General features: G+C 40.7%; 4 protein-coding genes across 6 annotated transcripts; 1 reads left to right on the top strand and 3 right to left on the bottom strand.

Moving 5' to 3' along the window:
* Positions 1–66: 66 nt before the first annotated feature.
* LOC135585527 (ABC transporter G family member 36-like) lies at positions 67–7097 on the top strand. 2 transcript variants are annotated; one of them, XM_065092285.1, is made up of 24 exons: positions 67–489; positions 597–717; positions 805–893; positions 985–1069; positions 1149–1308; positions 1402–1478; positions 1626–1679; positions 1811–1901; positions 2029–2330; positions 2420–2701; positions 2778–3094; positions 3178–3338; positions 3453–3556; positions 3645–3801; positions 3905–4030; positions 4106–4251; positions 4343–4675; positions 4762–5052; positions 5152–5235; positions 5314–5447; positions 5530–5757; positions 5873–6044; positions 6176–6430; positions 6519–7097. In XM_065092285.1, the coding sequence occupies exons 1-24, from the start codon at positions 164–166 to the stop codon at positions 6792–6794; spliced, it is 4371 nt and encodes a 1456-aa protein (XP_064948357.1). In that variant the 5' UTR covers positions 67–163; the 3' UTR covers positions 6795–7097. The 2 variants fall into 2 exon arrangements, with proteins under 2 accessions (XP_064948357.1, XP_064948356.1); XM_065092284.1 differs by having other exon boundaries at positions 3905–4251.
* A 1792-nt stretch (positions 7098–8889) lies between these two features.
* Positions 8890–12224, bottom strand: LOC135598464 (photosynthetic NDH subunit of subcomplex B 3, chloroplastic-like). 2 transcript variants are annotated; one of them, XM_065092282.1, is made up of 6 exons: positions 11680–12224; positions 11475–11588; positions 11330–11383; positions 10828–10890; positions 10596–10661; positions 8890–9127 (listed from the first exon to the last, which is right to left on the bottom strand). In XM_065092282.1, the coding sequence occupies exons 1-6, from the start codon at positions 11890–11892 to the stop codon at positions 9092–9094; spliced, it is 546 nt and encodes a 181-aa protein (XP_064948354.1). In that variant the 5' UTR covers positions 11893–12224; the 3' UTR covers positions 8890–9091. The 2 variants fall into 2 exon arrangements, with proteins under 2 accessions (XP_064948354.1, XP_064948355.1); XM_065092283.1 differs by having other exon boundaries at positions 10596–10658; positions 11680–12222.
* Positions 12225–13590: 1366 nt separating this feature from the next.
* Positions 13591–15688, bottom strand: LOC135598014 (myricetin 3-O-glucosyl 1,2-rhamnoside 6'-O-caffeoyltransferase AT2-like). The gene is made up of 2 exons (XM_065091540.1): positions 15069–15688; positions 13591–14589 (listed from the first exon to the last, which is right to left on the bottom strand). The coding sequence occupies exons 1-2, from the start codon at positions 15480–15482 to the stop codon at positions 13717–13719; spliced, it is 1287 nt and encodes a 428-aa protein (XP_064947612.1). The 5' UTR covers positions 15483–15688; the 3' UTR covers positions 13591–13716.
* Positions 15689–16244: 556 nt separating this feature from the next.
* Positions 16245–17420, bottom strand: LOC103985755 (protein SODIUM POTASSIUM ROOT DEFECTIVE 2-like). Its single transcript, XM_018823784.2, has 3 exons — positions 17066–17420; positions 16913–16988; positions 16245–16839 (listed from the first exon to the last, which is right to left on the bottom strand). Exons 1-3 carry the CDS (start codon positions 17273–17275, stop codon positions 16718–16720), a joined length of 408 nt encoding a protein of 135 aa, XP_018679329.1. The 5' UTR covers positions 17276–17420; the 3' UTR covers positions 16245–16717.
* Positions 17421–20134: the final 2714 nt, after the last annotated feature.

Below are 20134 nucleotides of genomic sequence, written 5' to 3'. Positions count from 1 at the left end.
TGACCCACCTCATCATCTCTATATAACGTCCCTCTCTCCAACGGAACCGAAGGACTTCAGACACCGCCTTCTTATCTGGTCTCTGCCTTCCCTCCCTCGCGTGTTCTTGTTGTCGTTCCGTCACCAACAGAAGAGAAGCTTAAACGAGAGAGAGAGAAAGAGAATGGAGGCGACGGAGGTGAACAGGATCGGGAGCATGAGAAGGAATAGTTCGATTTGGAGAAGGGGCAACGAGAGCATCTTCTCCGCGTCGTCACGGGAGGAGGACGACGAGGAGGCCCTCAAATGGGCGGCCCTGGAGAAGCTGCCTACCTTCGACCGCCTGCGACGTGGCATCTTGGCGCTCCCCGAGGGAAGTCAACGCCTGCAGGAGGTCGACGTCCAGCAGCTCGGTTTCCGGGAGAGGAAGGCCCTCCTCGAGCGCCTCGTCCGCGTCACCGACGAGGACAACGAGCGTTTCTTGCTCAAGCTCAAGGACCGGGTCGACCGGTGAGGACATGACCGCCTTCATCTCCAACTCCTCCTCCAATTCCCTTGCCGTGCCCTAACATCTTGTTTCTGCTTCGGGGTCTTCGTTTGGTTGTGTTCAATTGTAGAGTTGGGATCGATCTGCCCACCATTGAAGTGCGGTTCGAGCACCTCAACATCCAAGCAGAGGCCCATGTCGGCAGCAGAGGACTGCCTACCATTCTCAATTCCGCTCTTAACACGCTGGAGGTACAGTCCATCTTTACTTTCAAGATTTGAGTTGTCCAAGGGGCAAACTAAGATTATGCTTATATACTACAACGAAAAATGAAACAGAGCATCGCGAATTACTTGCATATACTACCGAGTAGGAAGAGGCCTTTGTCCATCCTTCATGATGTCAGTGGAATCATCAAACCTCGCAGGTAGGAGGCTCCCTTTTCCTCTTTGAACGACCCAATCTGGTTTTGAGTACTGCATCTGACCAGATACTAAAGCCTTCAACTTGATCACCAGGATGACTTTGCTCTTAGGCCCTCCTGGATCCGGCAAAACTACGCTGTTGTTGGCTTTGGCTGGAAAACTGAGCTCCGATCTCAAGGTAAAGGGAGACTCTTTGTTGTCCCTCATTTCCACTCACGATTCGTGGATCTGATTCGTGTATCTGGAAACAATCACAGGCCACCGGAAAAACGACCTACAACGGCCACGAAATGAACGAATTTGTGCCGCAGCGAACAGCGGCATATATCAGCCAGCATGACCTTCACATCGGGGAGATGACAGTCCGGGAAACGCTAGCTTTCTCAGCGAGGTGCCAAGGAGTTGGTACTCGTTATGGTAAGCATGATCATGAAAGGCTTGCTATATTTTGCTACTTTGCACAAGCTGTCAATTGATCCCAAATGAATTGGTTTTATGAATGCAACACAGAGATGTTGACTGAGCTAGCAAGGAGAGAAAAGGAAGCAAACATCAAGCCAGATCCTGACATAGATGTCTTCATGAAGGTGAAATCAATCTCTGTACTTGCTTTTCCTTTGTTCCCCTTTCCCCCCACATACTCGGCCTACTGATTCCAGCTAAAAGTTTGGTGCAAGATCAGAACAATTGTTTGTTACGATAATATTTAACTCTGTTTTCTTAATCTCTGACAGGCAGCATCCATGGGAGGACAAGAATCCAATCTGATCACGGATTATGTACTTAAGGTACTCTCCATCAGCATAATCATATGCATGAAGATGTTTGTAGATTGATCAAACCTAGTCTTTTGAGCAATCAGGACAATTCACTGGGAAGCAATAGACTGATCTCTTGTTTCTTCTTCAACCTGTCGCAGATCCTAGGACTGGAAGTCTGTTCTGACACCATGGTAGGGGATGAAATGTTGAGAGGTATCTCTGGTGGACAAAAGAAGCGTGTCACAACAGGTATATGATAACCGAGGATATTATCGATGACCACAAACTTTTTCATTTGATGCCTTGTGTATCATGTTTCTCGTGTCCTATTGCCTGACTCCGCTTGCTTCTGGTTCCACTTTTTCGCTTGATATAGGTGAAATGCTTGTTGGACCTGCAAGAGCCCTATTCATGGACGAGATATCAACTGGTCTGGACAGCTCAACAACTTTCCAGATAGTAAACTCACTCAGGCAGTCAGTTCACATTCTTGGTGGAACGGCTGTTATTTCCCTTCTGCAGCCTGCGCCAGAGACTTATGAACTTTTCGACGACATTATTCTTCTATCTGATGGCCAGGTTGTGTATCAAGGCCCTCGCGAAAATGTGCTCGAGTTCTTCGAGTCTATGGGCTTCAAGTGCCCAGAGAGGAAGGGTGTTGCGGACTTCCTGCAAGAAGTAGGTTATCCACAAAATGCTCCTACTATTTCCTGTTGTTAACTTTAATTCCTTTGGTATGATACTGAGTCTTGATTTGGGTTCAAAAGGTAACTTCGAGGAAGGATCAGCAACAGTACTGGACACGCCATGATGAACCTTATAGATATGTGCCCGTAAGAGAATTTGCCGACGCATTTCAGTCATTCCATGTTGGTCGGGCTATAGGAGATGAACTTTCTGTCCCATATGATAAGAGCAAGAGCCATCCTGCTGCTCTTACAACTTCTAGATATGGGGTCAGCAAGAAGGAACTATTGAAGGCTAACATTGACAGAGAACTGTTGCTGATGAAGAGGAACTCATTTGTCTACATCTTCAAGGCTACTCAAGTAAGTTAGCTCTACTTTGATCAATTGTTTTTATACCCTAAGCAGTGTTTTATGGATTGCAATTCTTTCTCTACAGCTCACCATCATGGCGCTCATTGCAATGACCGTCTTCCTACGTACTAATATGCACCGGGACTCTGTCACTGAGGGGGGCTTATACATGGGTGCCCTCTTCTTTGGAGTAGTCATGGTCATGTTTAACGGTTTCTCTGAAACTGCCATGACCATTTTAAAACTTCCTGTTTTCTTCAAGCAAAGAGATCTCCTTTTCTATCCTGCATGGTCATATGCAATACCATCATGGATTCTTAAAATTCCAATTTCATTCGCTGAAGTTGCAGTGTGGGTTTTCACAACTTATTATGTCATTGGGTTTGATCCAAATGTTGGAAGGTAAGAATGATTGAATTGACAATTCTTACAAAAATGAACTGTTTGATCCATGATGTAAAATCTCATTCTCATTTCACAAACAGGCTGTTTAAGCAATACATGCTGCTGCTGCTGATAAATCAGATGGCATCTTCACTCTTCCGTTTCATTGGGGCAGTAGGTAGGAACATGATAGTTGCAAATACCTTTGGATCTTTCGCACTTCTCATCCTTCTTGTTCTGGGTGGCTTCATTCTTTCACGAGGTAAGTAATGATTCCTTGCTTTGCTTCACATTAGACTTGGAAACAAGCCTCTACATATCAACAGCTCATTTATTGTGACAATTATGGAATAAATGAAATGTCCTTCTCTGGCAGATCAAGTGAAGAAATGGTGGATTTGGGGATACTGGATCTCACCCCTGATGTACGCACAGAATTCCATATCAGTAAATGAATTTTTAGGTCACAGCTGGCAACATGTGAGGACATTACTTTTGCAGAGATGAAGAAAGTGCTATTTCTCAAGCAAAAAGTAGTTTAACATTTTTGATGATTCTTCTGCTGCAGAGTCTTCCAAATTCAAGTGAGCCACTGGGAGTGTCAGTCTTGAAGTCACGAGGAGTCTTTCCTGAAGCAAAATGGTATTGGATTGGATTTGGGGCATTGATTGGTTATATATTGCTGTTCAATGCTCTTTTCTCTGTGGCTCTTACTTATCTCAAACGTGAGTATACTTTTCCATCATCTTAGCAAGAGACATCTAGTATTTTGTGACTTCAGTTTCTGAATTGAGAGCTAAGTTCTGATCATCTATGTTATAATTACAGCATTTGGTAAGTCCCAGCCACCTGTATCTGAAGAGTCGTTGAAGGAAAAACATGCCAATCTGACTGGAGAAGTGTCTGAGCAATCATCCAGAGGGAGGAACTCTGTTGATCATTCTCAATCCAAGAGTAAGGCCTATCAACATGTTAGTCTTATGCTGCATTTTCCTGGACAATCTCATCATGTTGAAGCTTTATCTGCAGAAGGTGCTGATGGATTGAGGAGGGATGGTACCTCATCAGGTTCCATGAATGTGGCTATTGATCAGAACAAAAAGGGAATGGTCCTTCCATTCACTCCACTATCCATTACCTTTGACAATATACGATACTCTGTGGACATGCCACAGGTAACTTTTCTGACATCACGTACCATATCTTTTATATGTTATAGGCACATCTGACTCCATGCGCTCCTTTTACAATATGATGGACATTTAGGAAATGAAAGATCAAGGTGTGGTTGAAGACCGTTTGGAACTCCTGAAGGGGATAAGTGGATCTTTCAGGCCAGGGGTGCTTACAGCTCTAATGGGTGTAAGTGGAGCTGGTAAAACAACACTGATGGACGTATTGGCTGGGAGAAAAACGGGTGGATACATAGAAGGAAACATTACAATATCTGGCTACCCCAAGAAGCAGGAGACTTTTGCTCGTGTATCAGGCTACTGTGAGCAGAATGATATCCACTCTCCTCACGTGACAGTCTATGAGTCTCTCGTCTATTCTGCATGGCTTCGGTTGCCTGCTGAGGTCAACTCTGCAACAAGGAAGGTCTGTTGGAAGGATACATTGACCGATTCATATATTCTTCAAGATTGGTCCTTGCAAAGTCTGATTTAAATAACTATTTCTTGCAGATGTTCGTTGATGAGGTCATGGAGCTTGTAGAGCTGACACCACTGAGGGATGCACTCGTTGGATTGCCAGGAGTAAATGGGCTATCGACCGAGCAACGAAAGAGACTGACCATTGCTGTGGAGCTTGTTGCTAACCCATCTATCATATTCATGGATGAACCAACATCTGGACTTGACGCAAGGGCTGCGGCCATCGTTATGAGAACTGTGAGGAACACAGTGGACACCGGGAGGACTGTGGTGTGTACTATTCACCAGCCTAGCATTGACATTTTTGAAGCGTTTGATGAGGTGAGAAAAACTTTCGGGTTAATTATCTTGCAAAATTTTGGTATATTTCATGTGTAAATAATTTGTGGTTTTAAAATTTTCTTTTCTGTTTGCTTGTAGCTCTTCCTAATGAAGCGAGGTGGAGAAGAGATATATGTCGGTCCACTCGGTCACAATTCTTGCCATCTGATAAATTATTTTGAGGTGAGAATACAGAATGTTACTATTTATACAATTCAGTTGAACAGTACAACTGATCATTTCACCAACTGTGTTCTCTAGGGTATCAATGGTGTCAGTAAGATAAAAGATGGATATAACCCTGCAACATGGATGTTGGAAGTGAGTTCACAGGCACAAGAAGACATTCTGGGGGTGAACTTCAGTGAAATATACAAGAATTCTGAGCTTTATCAGTGAGTGTCCTACTTGTCCCTCTAATGTTCCTTCAAGTTCATTTTGCTTGCATGTCTGATATAAGTGCATTCTGCAATATAGGAGAAACAAGGATTTGATAAAGGAACTAAGTACACCTCCTCCCGGATCAAGTGACCTTTACTTCCCAACCCAGTATTCTCAATCTATCCTTGTACAATGCATGGCGTGCCTATGGAAACAGCACTTGTCATACTGGCGGAATCCTCCATACACTGCAGTGAGGTTTTTCTTCACATTGATCATCGCTTTGCTGTTTGGAACTATTTTCTGGGACCTTGGAACCAAAAGGTACATCCTTCTTGAAGTTCTACAAGTACAAAAATATCTTTCTTCATACCTGAACTTTGAAATATACTTGATCAAAGTGATTCGAAAAGAATTCTAATGGAACCTCAAACTGCAGGGACACAAAACAAGACTTGTTGAATGCAATGGGTTCAATGTATGCTGCTGTCTTATTCATTGGGGTACAAAACTCTTCATCTGTTCAGCCAGTTGTGGCAATTGAACGTACTGTCTTCTACAGGGAGAGAGCTGCTGGAATGTATTCAGCTGTGCCATACGCGTTCGGACAAGTAATTTTCTCAAATCTACCTAACTGCAAGAAAAAGAAAAAAAAACTCATAGTTGTAGAAAATACATAATTCTCTTGAGCAAGCACATATACGTTTATATATTTTGTCTAATTACAATGTTCCATCGGCAGGTTGCAATTGAAATTCCCTATATATTGGTCCAGGCGTTGTTATATGGTGTGATTGTGTATGCAATGATCGGATTTGAATGGACTGCTGCTAAATTCTTCTGGTACATGTTCTTCATGTACTTCACACTCCTCTACTTCACATTTTACGGGATGATGGCAGTCGGTTTGACTCCCAACTACAACATCGCGTCAATTGTCTCTGCCGCCTTCTATGCCATATGGAACCTTTTCTCTGGGTTCATTATTCCAAGACCTGTAAGTTAAAAACTCCATTACTTGATCTTTGAAGAATTGCTTGCTTATTGCAAGACATCCTCTTATAATCAGCTTGGCTTGTCTACAGAGAATCCCGGTGTGGTGGAGATGGTATTACTGGATATGCCCCGTGGCCTGGACCTTGTATGGATTGGTTGCTTCACAGTTTGGTGATATACAGACTCGATTTGCTTCCGACGAGTCCGGTGAGCCTGGTGAGATTGTGGCCGATTTTGTGAGGAACTATTTTGGATTCAAACATAGCTTCTTGGGGGTGGTTGCCGTGGTAGTGGTCGCATTCCCGGTGCTTTTCGCTTTCCTCTTCGCCTTTTCGATAAAGACACTCAACTTCCAAAAGAGATGAAGATGGATCAGGAGAGAGAACAAAAACCTGCTTTCTCAATCAAACCAAATTATTTGTCGGTGTGGTGTGTGATGATTCAGGAGGATAAAACTACAGCCTTACTCAAAACCTGCACATTTGCATCACAATTCGACTATTTGCCTTTTGTACTTGCGAGATATTCGTTCTTGTGTTATGAAATTTTCTTTTTTTCTTTCACGAAAAATGTAAAACATATTGAATTTATTATTTGTTTATGTAGTGAATATGGCTTACTAATGAAAAAAAGTCATGTTATGACTTTGTGAGTTGATTTACCATAAAGACTTCAGACCGTCCAAATGTGCAGCAGGCCATCATAGTTCGACAGCCCCTTCCATATAGAGCAATTCTCCTGTCAGGAAAACAAACAGCTTCAGCGATGCTACTAAAAGCCACTCTGTTTGCAGCTTAGAAGAGCCAATCTACTGAAATATCAAATTAAATTTTATTATTGGATTAGAGATTGATGATGCATTGAAGGTTTTAGTTTGAGCGTCTCTGTCTTCCCCTCTGTCATTCTTCTCTATGATTAACATCATCTTCTCAAATAATTTTCTAACACAAGAGGCAAAGAGATTAACATTAACAATCAACTGATTTAGTTAAATATTTTCATTTAAACTAAATTTCTCAAAAAAATAACCATATGATTTATCTAAACCAAGTATTATATTACTTACATTTAAATAAAAAAAAACTAAGATTTATATGAATCTATGAATGAAGAATGATCGGAGCCACTGCACGACACTTTCGCTCGTAATAAAAAGTATTCGATTTGGTTAGGGAGGGGTACGAAGCTATCTCTCGTCATCCATCATTTGCCATTGTGCAAAACAAGAGGGATAATAGTTGTTTGCTCCATCTCTCACCTATCTTTGTTGCTGCTACCAACCTCCTATGCATTAAGAAGCGATGAGATTATAGTTTGATCATCTATCTGTGGTGGAAAATCATACTTGATATTGATATGAAATATCCTGTTAGTTAATTACCATCCGACACATAATCGTCATGTGATGTCTAGAAAACGAGGATAAGACGAAGGTCAACCCATGGATGAAGATCCAAAGCAAATAATCATAATTTTCTTTCTTACCCTTTGATGAAAAAAAGATAATCATAAACTTCCTTTTTATCTTTTATGATCATGAATATTCATCTTTAACATTATAAAATGAAACAAACTTATTATATTTTTTAGGAGATATTTTTTTTAGAAGGCTATGTGTTTGTACTTATACACCTCATATTACTAACTTGCGCGTTGTAAGGATCGACTCGAGAAACCTCTCTCGATCTTGATCTTCGTAGATAACACCTTAGAAGCTCGATGTTTCTACCTTGAAGACACCTTATATAACCCTATGGATACGGGTCCATATCATGTTGGGCTGATTAAAATGTCAACAACATTCTCTCTTAACATATATGATTTTTTTTTATAAAAAATATTGTAAAAACTCTTAGAATAAGTGAGGTGAATCCTACCGAGTTAGTCAAAGCTGAGCTAGAAGAATTTACGATGATGCCTAAAAAAAAGCTTCAAATTAGGAAACCAATAAAAAAAAAAGTGTCAAGAATATGCTCGATGGAGTCCTTCGTTTAGTAGGTTGACTGTTTCCTCTTCCTCGTTGTCCTGTCTCTTTTAAGACCTTGGTTCTCCTTTGGTTTCAAAAGCAAATTTAGTTTGTATACACCATAAATCGTAGTTCTCCTTTGTCAATTGAGGGATTTGTGTTGGGAACACACTTGAGGAAGCCATGGGTTAACTTGACTTTAATACCAATTGAATGAATAAAAAGAAAAACTAAGAACAAGATAATTTGGACAAGGGAAGAGGGGTTTCTCTATCAAAATGTATTCACTTGATACAACTCAATTGTCTTCACCACATAGTCTAAGACTCACAATACAGTGTCTCACATTTAATCACTTAGGAGTGAAATCCAAATTAGATTATTCCCATCTCTTGAACCAAATTCTGATTTGACTTGTTTACTATCATACCATGAACTTCTTGTGGATGTGAACAAGTTTAACACTCCAACATTACTAACAACACCTGCAAGGATTGGCTGAAAAATTCTTTGACTGAGAGAGAGAGAGAGAGAGAGAGAGAGAGAAACAAACACAACCTCCTCAAACATTTGTTCAAGTTGCGGGAAGAAGATGATCTTAAGTATCCTATCTTGGTGAATAGGATTCAGAATATGTACAAACAATGACAACAATGATACTGAGATTTCTGTCATCTCTGTTTCAGGAGTAATGAATCATGTCTTCCACTGAGGCGTCCGTTGAACAACAACCTGCAAAAGCCAGATTAAACGAATATAAGATGATGATGATGATGATGATCTTAAAACAAGTTGCCAAGCAGACACTTGTAGGATCTTAAAACAAGAGAATTCTTGGTGTATACAATGAAAAGTTCAGTAAATAGGATTCATCTATAATGTTGTATTCTCACCAAGACAAAATGTCTGCAATTTACATGCCATCATCATCTTAATTATCGCTAATGGCAATCTTATTTGATGGTTAACAGCTGAATCATGTTATAATATCAAGTGCATACACCATGCAATCAGTGTCTAGTATAAAGAAAATATTGGATGATATCCACTGACATGAAAATGCATCACTCGTATGATTACTGGAGAAACTCTAATACCAATTTTCTTCATGAAGAAAACAAGTTGTGGCGAGAAAGTTTCAGTGTCGCGCAATGTTTTTTGCAATATTATGGTTTGCACTTTCACTTATTGGTAATTATATTCACATTCTCCTTGTGGCTAACACTATTATATTCCCTTTTGATTGTTTGAATAGGTCCATGTACAGCCACAAAATGCTCTTACATTTCATATTACAAAAAAGTATGTTCACTTCAACACAAAATTATAATTTCCTACTCCACATGCCACTCTTGTTTATTGTCTCTTCTGCATCTCTACCTCTGCCCCAAACTATCTTCTTCCACATCTGGGAGGAGTCTGCCCTTCTCCCCTCCTTTTCCCTCTTTTTAAGCCCAACCATGTTCATAGTGAAGCACAACCTTACTGCCACTTGTTTCACAGTAAAGAGCTTTTGTGTTTAGTATAAATTAATACAAGAAGATAATTATCCGCTACAGAAATCATTTCGTGCTTTTAGCCTATAATAGAAGGATTTTCTATGATAAATAATAACAGAGATTTTAATTAACTAATAGTGACACAGTAACTCAAGGATGTTTTTATCAACCCATTGCTTAGGTCTGATTAACTAGGGGTTGACGGATGTAACGACAAGGGGCAAAATAAGATTACGTCGGGAAACACGGTGTGCAGTGTATGATAATCAATAAGGGAAAACATAGGGGACATACTGAAATTTTCTATGAGAAACAAATGTGTTTATAGCTCATACAGCCATATCAAATGGAGCAAGAGGACGCATATGCTTGAAAAAGGATACAGACATATCCAAGTTAAAGGACACTCTGAAAGCTAAGTAGAAAAAAATATCAAAGAAAAAGGAAAAAAATGGAACCTAATTGAAAATATAGAGGCACTAACCATTGATGTAAATGCAAATGCAAATGCAGGTAACATTGAAAGAACCAAAAAAATAGAGCTAAGTTTGTCAGGGCTGGTCATGACATAGGAAAAAGGGCAGAATGGATTGGAGACTCAGGCGGGCGTATGTAGTGCTAAAGAAAAATTAACTATTTAGTATTTGATCACATTCTAATAAAAATTGAAGATTTTAAATGGAAGGATTTGTGCAGCTCACCTTGCCCGAGTTCTCCTTATTCCCGACAATAGTTTGACAGGCAAGCCTCCAAGATTCAGGCTTCTGCTGTTGTTAGGAGAAAATATCAATCCATTGTTTTCCAACAAAAGAAAAAGGTAACAAAAACACCAAACAAAATTTTCATTGTGCCAAAAGTCTCATAAGGCACCACAGATTATTATCTCTGTAATTTTCTCGCACACATCGGTGGAAGAGATACAAGAAGACTTGCCTTCTTCAGATACCGTTGCTCAGTTTTTGTTCTCTCATTAAGCAGGTCTTTGCCATCAACAATCTGCAGCATTGTACCAAAGCAAAATAGTAATGATAAAGTGGAGATTAACATGCTCAAGTATTCCAACACTGATGGAAGGCAAAATAACAAGGGGAATGACATACAATGATTCTGTTACCTTTGGTTAAATGTAGCTTAACTATGGTACTCCTTGACAAGCATGAAAATAATTGTTGGAATAGGATCGCCAGAGATGAACACCCAATGTGAATTCAAGGAACCAAAGAAGAAAAGGTTGCTTGATCATGTCAAGATGGACTAATTTCTTCTACTTGCTTTCTACAAGGCATTTCCTTAATGAATTTTGTTTTCTTTGAGTAAAAGTTCAACATTCACAATTAGCTTTTGTGAACAGAGCATTGAAGAACTCAAAGGCATGGAGAGCCCTATAAAAGCCAATCCGAATTCACATCAAGCGACAGTTTGGGGGCAGATGTACCTCGACAATGCAAGTACCGCAGCTTCCACCTCCTCCGCAGTTCATCACCTTGCCCTAGTGGAGGCATAGGCGGAAAGGAATCATAGTTAGAAGCGTTTCAGGGGAGGATACATACCGGGGAAAAGGGGTAGAGGAAGATACGTACGTAGGCGGCGTAGAGCTCAATCTTGTTGTCGAGCATAATGTTGCGGAGAAGCTTCTCGCCGCTGACCGCGGACGCCTTGTCCACCGGGTACGCCCCGTCGGCTCCAGCTTTCGGCTGCAGCGCACCAGCAAACAGGAGGAATAGCATGCAAGAATTCGAAGGACGAAACAGCACGAGCGGTAGAAAGAGAGGGGAGGGGTGTTACGCCAAGGAACTCGAGCTCGATCTGGGGCTTCGGTGGCTCTTCCGAAGTCGTAGGCGTGGGGTTCGAGGAGGAGGGAGCGGCGGCGTGGGGGATGGAGATGGAGAAGGATGGTTTTTTTCGCGAAGAAGGAGGGTGGACGGAGGAGAAGCGACATGATTGTTGGGAAGGGGCGGGTCGGGGGAATAGAGAGAAGAGAGAGGCCGCGGCAGTCATTTCTTGCCTGCTTCCTTTGTTGCTTCGTCGTCAAAAAATGTGGGCTAGGATATAAGAAGATGGGCTGCGGCGGCACCACCACAGGCCGGCGACGATGCTGCTGGAATTTGGACGCTTCACGCAGTCGCTTGCGTCATGCTCGTCTCGTTCGGCCGCGGGCGGCGAGGGTTCGCTGGTTCTTCACAGCAGCAGCAGCAGCAGCAGCAGCGGCAGAGGATCACCAGCTGTGGCGGAGGAGTGGCACACGTCCTCAGCAAACACTTGTGGCAGCCGTGTGGCGTGTGGCAGAAACGAGAGCCGCGCGTCCGTCACACCCATCCATGGTCGCCGTTTAGAAAAGAAAATACAAATGTGAATGGAGAGTTCCATGCATATTTAAAATATAAATTGATGTTTAATATTTATGTTATATTATAAATATTGATGTTATCTTAGTATTTGTGAGATGTTAATATAATTTTTAAAAATGTTCAAAATGTCTTATAAATTTATTTTAAATAATAAAATTATAATTATATAATAAAAAAAATTTAATCCTCATGTTTTTCAACTATTCTATCAGCATAATTAATTTGCAAGATCAAATGACACTATTTTATGACTTGATTAATTTGTATGATCAAAATAATCACCAATTTATGAGAAATTTATGACATGATTTAGTGAGAAATCATTTATGCCTTCAAATTTTTTTTCAATATTTTTTAATATTTATTTAGATAATTATATATATATATATATATTATATTTATTAGATCATACGAAATCTTTTTTAAGATTACATTTATCTATTTTTTTTTACTTATTTAATTTAAATAAAAATATATTTATTTTAATAATATTAGAATATTAAATTCATCATATAATATTCAATAGACTTTTTAAGGATATTACTGTTAGAGTTGTTTTTTTTTCTATTCACAACCCTTTTATTATTCATAATTCTCTTAAAAATAAATAAAATAATAATTTAATATTTATAATTCTCTCTAATTCTATTTTTACCCTATTTGCACTCTACTATTGCCAGCTCTCCCTACCATCTACATAGAAGTGATGTTTTTTGGGTTATTATAGAATATACATAATCTTAAAAAAATAAATTATTACAATAACTATATAAAAAAATCTCTTATCTCCTTCTCATTAATTTTCAATTTATCCCATTTCATCATTTTTTTTTCATTTTATGCTTAAGAGGAGGAGGAAAAGAAGAAGATAGAAAAAAAAAAAGTAGGTCGTAGATAAAGAGTGAAAATTTTTATTAAAATTAAATTATAAATCAAGAACATATATATTTATTTACAAAATGATAATTTATGAAATTTTAAAGTCCTCAACATATAAATAACAAAAAGGAGTTTACAAATAGCTACTCCCTTTAAAAATATAATTTTATTAAATAATATTTACCTCAATGTATATTTAAAATATATTTTTTATCTATTATTTATCAAGCACTCAAAATATTCTATAATTACATATTCACTCCAATCTTTTTCTCTGTATGTATATTAAAAATATAAATATATTTTCAAATGTAACCAAAGTTATTTTTTTTAACCACATGCCGAGTTCTATTGATTGAGAGTATATATATATATATATATATATATATATATATAGAGAGAGAGAGAGAGAGAGAGAGAGAGAGAGAGAGAGAGAGTTTATTTTGACATTAAAATTAAAATGTATTGGAAACATACATATTTTTTGTAAGATTTGCCGACATTATTACAAGAGCCAACACAGTTGTACCTATCATTCATATATATATATGACGACGATAACAACTGAGAGACAAGCAAACAATTCGCTTATTCGTCAAGAACTTTGGCAAAACTCCATAACTTGATCGGCGAAGGCCGCCAAGTGCTCCTTGACGACGCATCTCGTCCACAACCGCACGCCTTGCATCGGCGCAGGCGGCCTCAGAAATATGCACGTAGCAATGAAGTCATTGTCATCGTTCAATGGAGCTACGCCTACGGGATCTCCCCACCCGTAGTCCACCTCCGAGAAACCAATCCTGCTCCAGTCCGCTACCACGCACGTCCCGTATTCCACCGGCACTCGGTACGGATCCTCCTCTTCCTCCCCCGTCACCCACTCCAAGAACTTGGCGGCCAGCCGCTCCTTAGCGTCCCTTATCATGCTCACCACCTCCACGAGCGACGCGTTGACGATTCTCCCGCTGGTTGCTGCGACGCCCACCGGGAACACGCAGTTCCCGTAGTAGCCGCCTTCCTGGGGCAGAACTTGGTGCAGCAGGTGACGGATGTTGGCGGCGAAGCCGAGGCGGACGTGGTGGGCCGGCTCCAGGGTGGCAGCTCGCGTCCGGCACTGCCACAGCATTGCAGTCACCACGTCGAAGTTGGAACACTTGCGGCCAGTTTCTTGCATGCACCGGTTCTTGATCCGGTTGATGCTGTCCGCGGGGACATCCAGAGCGCAGGTCACGAAGGGGAAGGCGGTGAAGGATGGCAGAAGACCTTGTGGCGGTGACGGTGGTGGTGACGGGAGATTGGTGGGGCTGGGGATGAATTCTCTGCTCCAGATCGGCGCAACGGTGGGTGCGGGAAGACCCCTTGCGATCTCTGCGACGGCTTTCAAGAACTGGGCTGCCCCGAGACCGTCGAACACTGCGTGACTGAACCTGACGCCCACCACGAATCCGCCGCAGGCAAACTGAGTGACCTGAGCTCAGCTATGACGACTGAAGTAAGTCTTTGTGGAAGATTTTAGATTTCATTTGGAAACAAAAAACAAAAATAATTCAAACAAATAAAAAAAAAATTGTATTAATCTGAAGACCAAAATAATTGAGGAGAGAGAGAGAGTGAAAAAGAAGACTAAAAGGGATAATCGATATATATATATATATATATATATATATATATATATATATATATATATATATATATATATATATATATATATATATATATATATATATATATATATATATATAGTGTTGATATATAGTTTAACAAGTTTAATTTCTTTTAGATTGAATTGGTATGGACTCTAATGCATGCTAATCATGATAAGATTGACTAAAAATCGAATTCTAACAATAAATATAATTAAAATTAGTACTATTACAAAATAGTAATCATCTCTCGATGGATAACACAAGCAAACATGTTCTTAGTTCGTGGAGGAAGAAGCGTTACCTGTAGCAAGAGGATCAAGCTGTCCAAGTCCACTTGAGGCGGAGGTAACGGGAGGAGGTCATCCTTGGGCAGCAGGCGAGGGAGCTCGAGGTGGCGAACTTGTTCCAGAGTACAGTCAGCGGAAGCTTCGACGAACCACACGCCGTCTCCGGTGCAAGCCACGTCGAGCTCGCCCGGCTTGGACGACTCCACGATCCGGCCGGCCACGGGGTAGTAGACGACGAGGGCCTTGGACAGTGCGCCCTTCAGGAGCTTCGCGGGCTGGTCGCCGCGCTCGTAAAGCAGCAGCAGGTCTACCAAGACCCTGACGGCCGCCTTGCGATCGATGGAGGAGAGGGGAAGGTTGCGGCCGGAGGGCGTGGGCTGGGAGGGAGACACCAGCGCCGGAGGCGACTTGGTGACGGTGAAGCCCATTCTGAGAGTGCCTTTGACTGGCTGTGGAGTGGCGAGTGCTGGGAACAGCCATAGTGGGCTTTATCGTCGTCGTCGTCAACATCATCAGCCATGGTGATTATACGAGTAATGTGAACCCTAAAATAATCTTTTTGGCCGCAATCACCGATCACATCATTCGGAAAAACTACACCTTCAAAATACGAAAAACATGATGTTGAGATTACATTTTTGATCGTCCGTCTGAGACACATGAACGATTGCAGTCGATCTTATCTCTTCCTGGTTTGAAACAGACTGCGTAATCAATCCTGGGCGAGAAGAGGCGGATCTTCTGCAACTGAGTGTAATAAAGTTGGTGTAGAAAACAGAGGGATGTCGTCGATTTAATTGGACTACCTCGCGATTCTTCATCCATCCTCTTAACATATCATCAACAAGGGAAGAACAATCTAAGATTACTTTGTTTTCTAACATATATGATTGGCGATCATGGAGATTAGTGCATGTCTTTCACATGATCGTGTTCGCACCTTATCATGTATATATTATTTAAGGTTTTTTTTTTTGTCTGCGGACAGGTACGAAGTCACTCTCGTCTTCTTGCTTTGGTGTTGATGGGTGGTATATATATATATATATATATATATATATATATATATATATATATATATATATATATATATATATATATATATATATATTAAACATGCAGTTGGATCAGTTCAACCAGTTAGATCCGTGATCCAAAACATGATCGGATTGACATATGATCCGATATCGATAATTATATCTGGCAAAAACCATCAGTAGATTTGCTGCGTTAGAGACGTTTACCCAACTTAGCATGATCTGCGATGGGTGGATTCTGACAAGATCCCAATGGGGGTGATGGGATAAGATGAACAACCAGCTTAGCACACGGCACTGCGGTACTGTCCCACTTAGAGCCACCCACCCTCGCTCTCGTTCGACTCTGCAAACAAAACCACATGCTTTGGCCCCCAGCGGCTGTGAACATGTGGTCGACATGGATGGACTTTTGCTGCCACTGCCAATCCTTCAGCATTGATTGAACCATGAAACCATGTTTTCATAGTCAATGAATCATCACCAACGACGATGACAACACCCACCACCATGTCTTTAGCTCTTTCGGTGCTTTTCCCCCCACATACAGTACAAAATGAAGAGGAAAAAGGAAAATGTAGAGAAGATCTTAGGCCAAATATCTTGCTGGATTTTGATGACCGTGTTCAGGTCAGCCACAGCTCTGCAAACTTGACCTTAGACACGCTTTTCAGGACTTCGAAGGGAGTGATGTCTCCCACCACCACCACCTTCTTGTTCGCCAAGTCCACTTGGAAGGAGGTCACTCCTGCGGATAGAATTGTGCAGTTGGCGTCAAAGATGGTTGAGACTAGAAGAAGAATGGGAAAGAAGCTACCTACCTTCCATCTTTGATATGTGCTTCTCAACCTTTCTCGCGCAACCATTGCAGTGCATCGACACCCTCAGCACTACGGTCTGCAAATTAACAGAGACGAGTTCCGAAATCTGATATCTCTATCACGTACGCGACTAAATGCGAGAAGAATTCCTACCTTGGGCTCCAGATGAAAAGCCAGCGTCGTCTTCCCCCCGTCAAGAACGTCTTTGATCTTCAAAACCTGCTCCACATGGCTTTTGATCAGTGACTTCTCCTCAAAGCCATCCTCCTCTTCCTCCTCCCAAGTGTTCATGCAAACACAAGAACCCGGGGAGACCGCGAGCGACAAACAATCCAGCACCCTCACAAGAGCTGATCTCCCCATCCGGCCTCGTCACGTACGGTCGCTGCAAAGCTACCAGCGATCGACTCTGTAAGAGCCAGCTGAAGCTTTCAAGAAACAGCCTCCCTTGTTTCATTTGCTTCCAAGATACCCTCCATTGAGAGTGATAGTGAGAGAGAGAGAGAGAGAGAGAGTTGGGGGGGGGAGGGAGAGCTCGACTTATAAGCATTTACCTCAACTTCAATAACAATCATTGAATCGAAGTGGGTTCCCATCACTCCTGGTATCCTAATTTTGCTGAATTAGATACAGTAGAAATATCTCTATCAACTCTTTTCATTCGGTGCATCAATTGGGACAGCTCACATGATCTAATGGTGACTTGAGAAACATAGACAAGCTTAATGTGGGGAATCTCTTGCCGGGGGGGAGGCATGTGGAGGTTGGCCAAAGGAAACAAATGGTTACAGGTGGGTTTGGGTAAGAATGCTGTGAGCGGGGAATGGAGGCCACATTGAAGTCATGCCGCAGATAACAATGGTGGAATATGCTGGAACAGGTATTGCATGTGTTCATCTACTTTTAGTCGTAGCTTTGTGCTTGCATCATAATGCCATCCTAACCATGTCACACACCCAGTCTCTGGTCACCTTATTTAATAGATCTCTGCTTTTGGTTTGTTCTGCCGGCCACCACAACGTGGATGCTGAAGGCTTTGGTAATGGTGGTGGTGTTGAAGAAGAAGAAGATGATGATGATGAGAAGCAATGGATTTCAGGAATGTGACAGGTTTGTATTGGTTGAACTAAAAAGGAAATGACTTGTCCATTCATATAGGCCATGGATTGCAAAGCTGTCAAGAAGGAAATGAAGTTCCAAGATGCAGCACACTGTACCAGTTTGGACACTAAAAGGAGACAAGGCACAGGGAAGAAAATAAAAGTTCCTTAATGGAGGAACCATCATGGAGAAAGAAGGAGGTCACAGACATGTTGCTATGATGCTTCAATGAGCTACTAATCAACATAATGGAAACAAAAAATCATGCTCAGCCTCAGCCATATGAAATCTCAAAAGTTGCATCTAAAGCACATTGGGGAGATGAATTTTCTTTAAAGAAAGATCCTTCTTTCAATTAAGGAACAGCTGCAATATTACAAAACTCAGTAGTACGATCTCAATTGTGTGAAACCCCACCAACTCTTGCAATGTTAGCAAGCTCTCAAGACATCTTACAAAGATTTCTCTGTTGCTATGAACAAGACATCGTGGCTTTGTTTGCAATCAGATGTTGCGTGGACTTTCCTGTTTGGCTCTCTTGAAGCCATTGCTCCACATTCGCTTCCTCTTTCTAATTCAAAGGCAGCAAGGTAAAAGGATGCAGCTATAAACCTACAAGAACAGGAAAACAATAAATCAGAAGCATGGAACAAGCCACACCGGAATTCGCTTATGTACTATCAATGTGATCTATAAAAATTACAAACTTTCTGTAAAAGTAAAAGACGGATGGTTAGTATCCTAATAAATTTTCGAGGTTATCATCTTTTTCTTTAAGCAACTAAGAAACATAGTAGGACTCTCCTTGTTTTGGAATAAAATTATGTAGGATCATAGTCTACTCTTGGTTACCTTCATCGGTCAATAGTTCTTCAATTTTCAAAGACAAATATATCATAATATGACTATCTAAAGCATGATCAAACAATAGGAATTAGGTAAATGAACAGAAATATAATTGTACTGGACAAGTACTATGAACAAGTTCAAGACATTTAGTGCAGCCCAAGCACTTACCAAGATCAACTTAGGTTTTGTATGTCCACTTAAATTCCTATAATTTAGAAGAAAATATACATTTTTTTTCACTAGAAAACAAAATTGGGAAGATTTTAACATTGGAATAATGCAGATCCAAAACTATCCAATTTAAATGCGCAACCATTTTCTAGATGATAAGTCCATATCCAACATCATAAAAGCTTTCCAACAATACTATGCAGTTTAAGATGCTACTGAAGTAACTCTTTTAAGTGCTGCTGCCGACAACATAAAATATGATAAACTTAATAACATAACCTAGATGTGAGCTTGATGATTCTTTTCACAAAACCTAACTAATGGACGAATAAGAAGCAAAAATAATAACAAACAATAATGGAGCTTCAATGTACCACCATACAATAAGACAAGATGATATTAACAAAAAAAATCCAATTCTGTAAAGCCAATCAGGAACAGAAAATTTACTACATGGTTGATGCTTACTCTACCCACTTAAGTTTTCAGCAGAACCATCATCATTACCATCGACATCCTCCTCCTCCCTATCATTTGTATCTTTATCATGATCTTCCTGCCATTGTTCCCAGCTTAATTTTGCAATATCCAGTTGTGCCTTTTCCAGAATCTACCTTCTCAGCAGCTATACATTCCTTTTGGAACTCCTTCCTCATCCTTTCCAGCTCTGCCATCTGCTGCCTCTTGTGATTCTGCATCTTCTCATAGATCTCATCAAACTTCTGAATTGACTCACATAGTATCTTAAAAGAAGAATCCAAACTCCCTGAGACATTCTCTATCTTCTGTGGGAGCCCATCAGAGTCATCCTCCTCATCACCATCATCCCCAGTTCTGCTATCTTCTGGACTGTCCCTTATCTCATTATTTCCATTACAACAATTCTGATAGAAGCTGGAGCTAGCAACGGCATACTTCCCCAAGTCAACGCTAAAGTTACTTGTTTGTTTTTGCATAAAGATCATGACTTCCAAAAAGAAGATAACAGCCCCTTTTTAGGGGTTTATTTGCGCTGCTAAAATAATGAAGGAAAGAAGAGGAGCACACAAAATCCCATCCTTGGGACAGATGAGAAGTTTAATGTTTTCTTTTCAACATGGG

The sequence above is a fragment of the Musa acuminata genome, chromosome BXJ2-1, assembly GCF_036884655.1.
Source record: "Musa acuminata AAA Group cultivar baxijiao chromosome BXJ2-1, Cavendish_Baxijiao_AAA, whole genome shotgun sequence".
Lineage (NCBI taxonomy): Eukaryota > Viridiplantae > Streptophyta > Magnoliopsida > Zingiberales > Musaceae > Musa > Musa acuminata.
The sequence above is the reverse complement of the archived record's forward strand: the minus strand, read 5'-3'. Positions and strand labels throughout refer to the sequence as shown.

Coding starts and splice junctions, on each gene's coding strand:
- LOC135585527 (XM_065092284.1), top strand. CDS start 164: ATGGAGGCGACGGAGGTGAACAGGATCGGGAGCATGAGAAGGAATAGT. Junction 490..596: donor CTCAAGGACCGGGTCGACCG/GTGAGGACATGA, acceptor GTTCAATTGTAG/AGTTGGGATCGATCTGCCCA. Junction 2,331..2,419: donor TTGCGGACTTCCTGCAAGAA/GTAGGTTATCCA, acceptor TGGGTTCAAAAG/GTAACTTCGAGGAAGGATCA.
- LOC135598014 (XM_065091540.1), bottom strand. CDS start 15,482: ATGGGCTTCACCGTCACCAAGTCGCCTCCGGCGCTGGTGTCTCCCTCC. Junction 14,590..15,068: donor GCTTGATCCTCTTGCTACAG/GTAACGCTTCTT, acceptor AGCTGAGCTCAG/GTCACTCAGTTTGCCTGCGG.
- LOC103985755 (XM_018823784.2), bottom strand. CDS start 17,275: ATGGGGAGATCAGCTCTTGTGAGGGTGCTGGATTGTTTGTCGCTCGCG. Junction 16,989..17,065: donor CTTTTCATCTGGAGCCCAAG/GTAGGAATTCTT, acceptor GTTAATTTGCAG/ACCGTAGTGCTGAGGGTGTC. Junction 16,840..16,912: donor GCACATATCAAAGATGGAAG/GTAGGTAGCTTC, acceptor TTCTATCCGCAG/GAGTGACCTCCTTCCAAGTG.
- LOC135598464 (XM_065092282.1), bottom strand. CDS start 11,892: ATGACTGCCGCGGCCTCTCTCTTCTCTCTATTCCCCCGACCCGCCCCT. Junction 11,384..11,474: donor TTGAGCTCTACGCCGCCTAC/GTACGTATCTTC, acceptor TGCCTCCACTAG/GGCAAGGTGATGAACTGCGG. Junction 9,128..10,595: donor ATAAGGAGAACTCGGGCAAG/GTGAGCTGCACA, acceptor TGGCTTTTGCAG/GTTGTTGTTCAACGGACGCC.